The sequence below is a fragment of the Eschrichtius robustus genome, chromosome 19 (assembly GCF_028021215.1).
Source record: "Eschrichtius robustus isolate mEscRob2 chromosome 19, mEscRob2.pri, whole genome shotgun sequence".
Classification (NCBI taxonomy): Eukaryota; Metazoa; Chordata; class Mammalia; order Artiodactyla; family Eschrichtiidae; genus Eschrichtius; species Eschrichtius robustus.
The window spans coordinates 66,595,132-66,604,690 of NC_090842.1; the positions used below are offsets into that span (position 1 = coordinate 66,595,132).

The following is a 9,559-nucleotide window of genomic DNA, read 5'->3' on the forward strand; positions in this document are numbered from 1 at the left end:
CCAGGCCGTGCTAGGTGTGTGCAGAAGGGAGGCGGGAGGGCGGAAGGTCGGAACTTTGAGGGAAGACACGGAGCTGAGAACAACATGAAGATGCAGACACGCCACACCCTCCCTCTGTCCGTGTTCCAGGCAGCACTGGGGCTGCAGACTCTCACCCACAGGCACGAGCGCCACGTCTGCTGGGTAACAGCGTCCTCTTAGCCTAGAGGAGACACCGTCTCCCCAGTCCTGGGCTGAGCTTCTGTTAGCCCTTCCCCACTAAACCTTTACAGAAGGGTCGCTTCCCACCGGACCTGGGGGTGGGAGTGGAGATGAAGGAAGGGGGCTTCATGTCTCAAGTATAACTGAGGTCACTGGTGCCTACTGGGTGGTCATAGTGAGGAGAAATGCATGAAGGGAAGATGCCCAGCTCAGAGAGGGGGAAAGAGCAGGTGCCCTCCTCGCCTCTGTCTGGGTGCTGATTTCTAGGAGCCCTTAGAGTCACCACGGCACCTATGGAATCAGCCCCACGATATGAAGGGCAGAGTGAAGGTGGCCTCTCATTTTCACGTCAAGGAGGTGGTGGGATTCACTGGAGAGCTACATGTAAGTCATCAAATTAGAACACTCCCTCACACCATATACAAAAAAGACTCAAAATGGTTTAAAGACCTAAATGTAAGACATGACACTATAGGGCTTCCCTGGTGGTGCAGTGGTTAAGAATCCACCTGCCAACGCAGGGGACATGGGTTCGAGCCCTGGTCCAGGAAGATCCCACATGCCACGGAGCAAGTAAGCCTGTGTGTCACAACTACTGAGCCTGCGCTCTAGAGCCCGCGAGCCACAACTACTGAGCCCGTGTGCCACAACTACTGAAGCCCACGCGCCTAGAGCCTGTGCTCCACAACAAGAGAAGCCACTGCAATGAGAAGCCCGCGCACCGCAACGAAGAGTAGCCCCCGCTCGCCGCAACTAGAGAAAGCCCGTGCACAGCAATGAAGACCCAGCATAGCCAAAAATAAATAAATTAAATAAGTTAATTTAAAAAAAAGATAACAGGTGTTGGCAAAACTGTGGAGAAAAGAGAACCCTATGCATTGTTGGTGGGAATGCAAATTGGTGCAGCCACTGTGGAAAACAGTATGCAGTTTCCTCAAAAAATTAAAAATAGAACTACCTACCATAACATCCAGCAATTCCACTTCCGGGTATATATCCAAAGCAGATGAAACCAGGACCTCAGAGAGATATCTGCACTCCTGTGTTCACTGCAGCATTATTCACATTAGCCAGGATATGGATACAACCTCAATGCCTATCGAAAGATGAAGAGATGAAGAAAATGTGAGATACGCGCACGTGCGCACACACACACACACACTGCAATATTATTCAGCCTTTAAAAAGAAGGGAATCCTTCCATTTGGGAAACGTGGATGAAGCTGGAGGACATTATGTGAAGTAAAATAAGCCAGACACAGAAAGACAAATACAGCCCGAGCGCACTTCCCTGGGGGATCTAAAATAGTCAGACTCATAGAAACACAGGAGAATGGTAGTTGCCAGAGGCTGGGAAAGGGGTCAGTGGGGAGATGCTGGTCACGGGGAACAACGTTACGCAGTCGAGTAACTTCTGGAGATGTGATGTACAGTGATGCGACTAGAGTTCACAATATTCCATTGTAGACTTGAAATTTGCTTACAGGATAGACCTTAAGTGTTCTCACCACACACACACTCACACACAAATGTTCAGTATGTGAGGTCATGGATATGTTAATTAGCTTAATTGTGGTGATTATTTCACAAGGTAAGTGTATATAAAAACATCAAGTGGGACTTCTCTGGTGGTCCGGTGGTTAAGAATCCACCTTCCAATGCTTGGGACGCAGGTTGGATCCCTGGTCAGGGAACTAAGATCCCACATGCCACGGGGCAACTAAGCCCACGAGCTGCAACTACCGAGACCGTGCACTCTGGAGCCTGCACACGCAACGAAAGATCCCGCCTGCCACAGCAAAGATCCTGCGTGCCACAACTAAGACCCAACACAGCCAAATAAATAAATGAATGAATGAATGAATGAATAAATGTTTTTAAAAAAAATAAAAACATTAAGTTGTACATCTTAAATATATACAATTTTTGTTACTTATATCTCAATAAAGCCGAAAATTTTTTCTTTCATTTAATTACACCAAGCACATTGGTAGTTATTCCATTTCTAATTTTAGGCAGTTACTCCCATGTTAACATATGTATTTACATTTTTATTTCTAAACAACTATGCATTCTCCTCCTCCATTAGAGAAGACAATGTTCTCATTGTACTTTACCTGAAATATGAGTGTATGTGCATGTGCACATCTGTATGTCTGTGTGCACACGTGTGGGTGCATCTGTGCGTGTGTGTACAAGTTGTGTTTGTTAATTTTTCGGTGCTTTTTTTCTCATATTACAGCTCACTTTCTCCATTACATCTCTTAGTATTCCTTTCACTGAGTGTGAAAATAGTAAAATATCTAAGAACTTGCGTCTCTGGAAATGCCTTCTTTCACTCTCATTCTCTCTTTATCAAGTTACTTGAAAACATTTCTTATTTCAAACTAAGTGTGTGATTCAGCTACGAGGAGAGGAACATACATGTGATGGGTAAGGGATCCATTCCCCGCAGAACCCTCCTTATCTCTCAGGAAGACGCAGCCTGACGTGGTGGGCTTAGCGGAATGGACACAGCTCCCACAGGTCAGACGTGGTGCCTGGAATCTCCTCGTATTTAGGGATTTACCCTCTGATGAGCCTTTCACTTTTGTCCCTTAAAAATAATTTGGGGCTTCCCTGGTGGCGCAGTGGTTGAGAGTCTGCCTGCCAATGCAGGGGACACGGGTTCGAGCCCTGGTCTGGGAAGATCCCACATGCCGCGGAGCAACTGGGCCCATGAGCCACAACTGCTGAGCCTGCGCGTCTGGAGGCTGTGCTCCGCAGCGAGAGAGGCCGCGATAGTGAGAGTCCCGCGCACCGCGATGAAGAGTGGCCCCCACTTGCCGCAACTAGAGAAAGCCCTCGCACAGAAACGAAGACCCAACACAGCCATAAATAAATAAGTAAATAAATTTTTTAAAAAATAAAATAAAAAATAATTTGGCTCAGTGTAAAATTCTTCCCAGTGAATTCCCTGAAGGGATTTCTCCAATATCTTCTGGCATCGCCTTTTGGTAGGGGGTAGTCTGGTCCCAATGAGCTTGTCATTCTCTTAATGGTAATTTGCATTTTCTACAGGAAGTAGTTTCAGGACATTTGTAGGGCCCCAGGACAGTCGTCCTTGATTTTTTTCAGTTGAAATTTACACAAAATAGAATTAACCATTTCGAAGTGTACAATTCAGTCTGAGATACTTTTTTTTTTAATTTAACCTTCATTTTCTTAATTGACCATGAAGGGTCAAGATACAGATGTCACTTTAAATACATGCATCCTAGCACTTAGCTGGCCTGTCCTCATCTCTGAAAAAGGTTCAGTTCTTTATTTCTTTGGCTGTTGTTGTATGTCATGACCTTTCCTTCTGACACTTACAACAGATATGACGTTCGTTGGCCCTCCTCATTCTATTCCCCAAGTATCTTGAATTTCCATTTCTGGTCTCTCTAACCTTCATTCTGGAACATTTCCTCAATACTGTATTCAGTTTCATAATGGGTCCCTCAGCTGTCTTGTCCTTGATGGGATGACATTTTTTAATGTGTTGATTCTACTGGATTTTTCACCTCTACCTTTTCTAACTCTTTTCAATAACTGCCAGTTCTTCTATAAAATAATCCATATGGCTGCCTCCCTTTCTTTTTCAGATATGTAAACACGCTTAATTTAAATCGACTGTCGTATTTTCCTACTGATTCTTTTTTTTTTCATATTTTTATTTCAGCAAAGTCACTCATTGTGTTGTTATACAATCAAGATATTCACATCAAGTATGTTCTATATTTTTTTTCACCTCTTTATTGGTTTCCTACTGACTCTATTTCCTTGCCTAGGACACCCCCATGCATCAGCAGACGGCTGTCGTAGCACTGTCATCATTACTGGGTCACTGTGATGTCCATTCCTGTTAAAGGCGCTCCCCTCACACCCCCGATCTTTCCTAGAAGGCTTCTCCCAGGGCTGTGCTGGGCGTCAGGCGACCAGGGGAGACCGCTGCAGCCGCTCCTGCCCCGGGCTCTCCACCGTCTCAGACTTAGCACCTGCTCACGGCTGTGCCCTCGGGGATGGTCCAATGGGACCCTCACACTCCCACGAGGGGACGCCCATGGCTGACAATCCTGGACTGAGTCTGTTTCATGCCACACAGGGGAGGTGGCTCAATGCTGACCACGGGCCTGGGGCAGGGAGCAGAGCCAACCCAGTGCCCGTCCAGAAACGCGGGGGAGGGGGGCCGCAGCTTCAGCCTTCACCTGGAGCCCTGACCCCTCCCCGCCTGTGAGGCCCTGGGTCCCTCTCTCTGTCCACACAGGTGGGAACCTCCTCCCTATGACCCCCTGGTGATCCCGGCCAGCGGGGGCCACTAAGCCTAGTTCCCTCGTCTTTGCTCTGGTTCCCTCTCCATTTGGGAAACTTTCTTTCTCTTTTTCTGCATGTGTCTGTGGGTACGTGTTTCAGAAATGTTCAAAATAGCATTTCTCAGTGTTAGGAGCAAGGAGGGCTCTTGGGTGGGCACCACAATCACCCACTTTGCTGTGGAGTCTGAGCCCAGGGTCCTTTCCTGTCCCACCCACTCCTGTTGTCACCTGCTCTGGAAATTAACAATGATGATCCTGCAATGAACCTGACACCACTGAGCTCACAGCCACTCCGAGGAGTGGGGCTCGTGACAACATGCAGAGAAGGAAACTCAGGCTCAGAAAGGGCACTGCCCTCAAGGTTACAAGAGCAGTGGGGACAGATTGAAATAGAGATGTTTTCCTTCAAAGTGAGACCTCTAACTCAAATCAACGTCCCCTAAGCTTCCAGGCAGGATAACAGGACGGGGAAGAGAGCCCTGTCCAAGGATCAAGGGCCACCAAGCAGGCAGGAACGACTCAGGGGCTTGTTCCCAAGAAGGTGGGGTGATCGCTGATGCACGAAAAAGGGAGAAGTCCCTGAAGGGGGCTGAGGTAGAAAGCAAACCCACACCCCGGGGCCAGGGGAGCAGGCATGTTTCCTTCCTTATTTCCCTGAACTTCTCCTCTGTGCTCATTGCCACGTTGACCCCCACGGAGCTGTAGGTAGATGTTAAACGTGCGTCTCTGCTGATCTGAGCTCTGCGGGGCAGCAGGAACCTGCATCCTCCCTAAAGCATCTCCAGGGCCTGGGTGACCCCTGTCCATGGTGAGGCCCCCACAGGGACGTGCTGATGGACGGGCTGAGGATGAAGGAGACCCCACGGCGAGGCTCTGAGAGGGAAGGACGCGCCCGGGTCACCCTCACCTGGAAGGGGCGTCTCAGGAAGACACCGGGTCTGTCATGGGAATGAGAGCCAGGCTGTCAAGGAGGGGCAGTTCCCCTTCCTGTGGGGCTGCTGACGTGACAGCCCCGTGATGGGGAGGACCAGCCTCCCAGTGGACACACCCTCGGGTCTCCGTCCTGAGGGCACCGTGGTGTCCTCCATCTGCACCGCCTGGACCACAGGGACGAGACGCCATGACCCCCAGCCTCACGGCCCTGCTCTGCCTCGGTGAGATGGAGGAGGGGGAGGGGAAGCCCTAGGCACGGAGGGACCCCCCCCCCCCCCGCCACAGCCAGGCTGCTCTGTCAGGAGACCCCAGGACTCAGGAGGCTCACGGGGAGGAGAGGCGCTGCTCAGGATTCAGGGCAAATCTCTCACAGGGGTCTCTCTTCCAGGGCTGCGTGTGGGCCTGAGGACCCACGTGCAGGCAGGTGAGTCTGTCCCCAGGTGTCCCAGCTCCCTCCTGCTCATGCGGACAAGGGGCCACCCCCAGGCAATGGGGATGGGGAACAGCAGTTCTGGGCTGAAGGAGGGGGAGTCTGGCAGGTTTGGGGCTGAGAGCTGGGGACCTGGGGATGAGGATGTCTTGTGACCCAGCCTCTGACGTCCTTCCAGGGACCCTCCCCAAACCCACCATCTGGGCTGAGCCAGGCTCTGTGATCCCCTGGGGGAGCCCCGTGACCATCTGGTGTCAGGGCACCCTGGGGGCCCGGGAGTTCCGTCTGAATAAAGAGGAAAGCTCAGGTCCCTGGTACAGACAGCCCCCACTGGAGCCCAGGGACAAGGGCAAGTTCTCCATCCCACACATGACATCGCCCGATGCAGGGAGATACCACTGTTATTATCTCAGCCCCACTGGCTGGTCAGAGCGCAGTGACCCCCTGGCGCTGGTGGTGACAGGTGAGAAGACACTCGGGGGTCCCGGCCTCAGGCTCTGCCCTCAGGAAGGGGGTCTGCTCTCAGGGGTGTGTCCCTCTCACAGCCCAGCCCTGGGGGAGGGAAGGGGGGTTGAGCCCCATTTCACAAGCTCCCTCCTTCTCTCCTAGGGGTCCACAACAAACCCACCCTCTCAGCCCTGCCGAGCCCTGTGGTGACCTCGGGAGGGACCGTGACCCTCCAGTGTAGCTCATGGCAGGGATTGGACGGGTTCATTCTGACTAAGGAAGGAGAACACAAGTCCTCCTGGACCCTGGATGCACAGCGAAGACCCAATGGGCAGACCCAGGCCCTGCTCTCTGTGGGTCCCGTGACCCCCAGCCACAGGTGGACGTTCAGATGTCACGGCTTTAACAGGGACACCCCCCAGGTGTGGTCGGCCCCCAGTGACCCCCTGGAGCTCCTGGTCCCAGGTGAGGAAGTCCCACCCTGGCCTCACGCACTTTGAGGCACGAGACAGATTATTAGATGCTTTTCTCCCAGGATTGTCCCAGATGAGAGGGTGGGGTGAGGGGGGAGTGGGGAGCACAGGACAGAGACACAGAGTGTGAGCGACAGTGAGGCCTGGGGACCAGGACGGGAGAAGGGGCTTCATGGGAGGAACCAGCCCCTACAGCCCAGGGCTGGTCTTCCCCCAGGTGTGTCTGGGAAGCCCTCCCTCCTGACCCCGCAGGGCCCTGTCGTGGCCTCTGGACAGAGCCTGACCCTCCAGTATCGCTCTGACGTTGGCTACGACAGATTCGCTCTGTCCCAGGAGGGGGGACAGGCCCTCCCCCAGCGCCCTGGCCGGCAGCCCCAGGCTGGGCTCTCGCAGGCCGACTTCCCCCTGGGCCCGGTGACCAGCACCCACGGGGGCCGGTACAGATGCTACGGTGGGCACAACCTCTCCTCCGAGTGGTCGGCCCCCAGTGACCCCCTGGACGTCCTGGTGGCAGGTGAGGAGCCAGCGGGTCGGTCAGGGACCCAGACTCTGCACAGGCCCTGCCGGGGGAGCCCCAGGTGGTGATGCTGGGACCAGGCGTGCGGGGTCCCCAGGGCGGGAGAGAGACAGAGAGAGACGGGGGTGGGCAGGGAGAGGGAGAGACTCAGAGAAAACAGAGACAGACAGCGATGAGGGGCCTCAGGGAGGCCCCGCTGAGTTGCAGTTCAGAACCAGGGGGGCGGGCAGCCCCTCACCCCCCTTCCTCTCTCTAGGATGGTTCCCTGACACGCCCTCCCTCTCGGTGCAGCCAGGCCCCGTGGTGGCCTCAGGAGAGAACGTGACCCTGCTGTGTCAGTCAGGGAGCAGGAGGGACACTTTCCTTCTGTCCAAGGAGGGGGCAGCCCGTCCCCCACTGCGTCTTAGATCAAAGTACCAAGATCGGCATTTCCAGGCCGAATTCTCCATGAGTCCTGTGACCTCAGCCCACGATGGCACCTACAGGTGCTACAGCTCACTCAGCAGTGACCCCTACCTGCTGTCACACGCCAGTGCCCCCCTGGAGCTCGTGGTCTCAGGTGAGGGGCCCCAGCCCTGTCCCTTCAGACTCAGTCAGCTCAGGGCTCTGTCCCCAGAAATGTCTGAGGTAGTAATGAATGAGGGGACACAGCGGGGCTCCAGAGAGGAGGACATTCAATGCCCCTGACTCCAAACTCTCATCACTGGATCCTGGGTCCTCAGCTGTTGAATCAGTGGGAACTCCCAGAAGTAGGAGAATAAGATTACAGGGTCTTCAATCTCAGACTGAACACAGGACACACAGCACTCAATTATTTCTGCATTAAGAGACCACTTTTCTCACTAATCCTGAGCACCAGGGGCACAGCCAACTCTGTTCCAAAGTGATTCAAAAGCAGGTTCTGAATTCAAAGAACACAGGGAGGCTGAGAGAACGCAATGAGGAGGGCAGAGGGGACCTGGCACATTAGAGGAAGGGTTCATTAAGGAACTGCGTAGGAGCTGTAATATGAGAACTGGGGGCATTGAGCACACAGAACCTGGGAGAAGGGTTCATTAAGGAACTGCGTAAAAGCTGTAATATGAGAACTGGGGGCATTGAGCACACAGAACCTGGGAGAAGGGTTCGTGTCTCCCCAGTTCCTCACTCACACCCTCACTTTATGACTCTCAGGAGCAGCTGATGCCATCCACCCATCACAAAACACGTCAGATCCCACGAGAGGCGAAATCACTCAGATATGGGGCTGGGCTCCGAGGGTCATGTCTTGTCAAGGGGAGGCGGGTTCCCTGGGTGGACACCCTGGATTCTGGGGTGATTCTGATCTGCTCTGACCTCTGTGACCTCTTTGTCCACAAATCCTAGCCTCACACCCCCAAGACTACACAGTGGAGAATCTCATCCGGATGGGCGTGGCTGGCTTGATCCTGCTGGGCCTCGGGATTCTGCTCTTTCAGGCTCAACACGGCCACGGAGGAACCCAAGATGCAGCCAGGAGCTGAACACAAGAGGGAACCATGCACCGTCCCGAGTGGTGGAGCCCTGGACATGACCTTCTGTGCCCAGGACGTTCTGGAAGAGAATCTGCAGCATGTGTTGTGTGAACTGTCTGACCAGGGAGGGAGAGACACGGTGTGGGTGCAGGAGAAGGTCTGGGAGTCCCTGTGGAGGCCTGGGCCTCGGTTAACCGTGGTGCCTTCCCTCCCCACCAGTGGTGACTCTCCCTGACTGCCCCGTCCCCTCTCACCCCTGTGCCGTGAGGTACATCCCACATGGCAGGTTTGGTCCTTACCTTTATACATATTCATGTTCTGTTTCACTTATCATGAAACACATGTTTCTTTATTTTTAATTTCCACATTCGCTACTGTGTGTCATTGACCCTTATTCGTTCATCCCAGAACACAGACTCTGTTTTAATAACTGAATAAATGGATGAAAACAGTCTCCAGTTTGGAACAGGTAAATCCAAAACTATTCCCTAAAACTTTTCCTGGACCTATCAATCTATTCTCTCCTCATGAGACAACACCTAGTACAGTTTCTCCAGAAACACGAGGTGTCTGAATGAGCACAATGGTATTTGAAGTGACAGCCAGTGGGTGTGCTGCTAAAATGGCTCTAAAAATGTATCACTTTTTCAAAAGCCCTAACTGTGGCAATCGTCTGTTTCTTTGGTGCAAATACTCTCTTTTTGGTCAACTTCAAGGTGCCAGTGGGAATG

At 52.9% G+C, this 9,559-nt stretch overlaps 1 protein-coding gene across 2 annotated transcripts; it reads left to right on the top strand.

Annotated features, from left to right (window-relative positions):
* Positions 1-5,655: 5,655 nt before the first annotated feature.
* Positions 5,656-8,837, top strand: LOC137753023 (leukocyte immunoglobulin-like receptor subfamily A member 6). Of its 2 annotated transcripts, XM_068527980.1 has the most exons (8): positions 5,656-5,689; positions 5,857-5,892; positions 6,077-6,361; positions 6,508-6,810; positions 7,036-7,332; positions 7,592-7,894; positions 8,509-8,559; positions 8,701-8,837. In XM_068527980.1, the coding sequence occupies exons 1-8, from the start codon at positions 5,656-5,658 to the stop codon at positions 8,835-8,837; spliced, it is 1,446 nt and encodes a 481-aa protein (XP_068384081.1). The 2 variants fall into 2 exon arrangements, with proteins under 2 accessions (XP_068384081.1, XP_068384082.1); XM_068527981.1 differs by lacking the exon at positions 8,509-8,559.
* The last annotated feature ends 722 nt before the right edge of the window (positions 8,838-9,559 follow it).

What these genes read in the sequence shown, in the direction of transcription:
- LOC137753023 (XM_068527980.1), top strand. Translation starts at nt 5,656, where the DNA reads ATGACCCCCAGCCTCACGGCCCTGCTCTGCCTCG. An exon ending in CACGGCCCTGCTCTGCCTCG is followed by an intron (nt 5,690 to 5,856) that starts GTGAGATGGAGG and finishes TCTCTCTTCCAG; the next exon opens with GGCTGCGTGTGGGCCTGAGG. An exon ending in CCTGGAGCTCCTGGTCCCAG is followed by an intron (nt 6,811 to 7,035) that starts GTGAGGAAGTCC and finishes GTCTTCCCCCAG; the next exon opens with GTGTGTCTGGGAAGCCCTCC.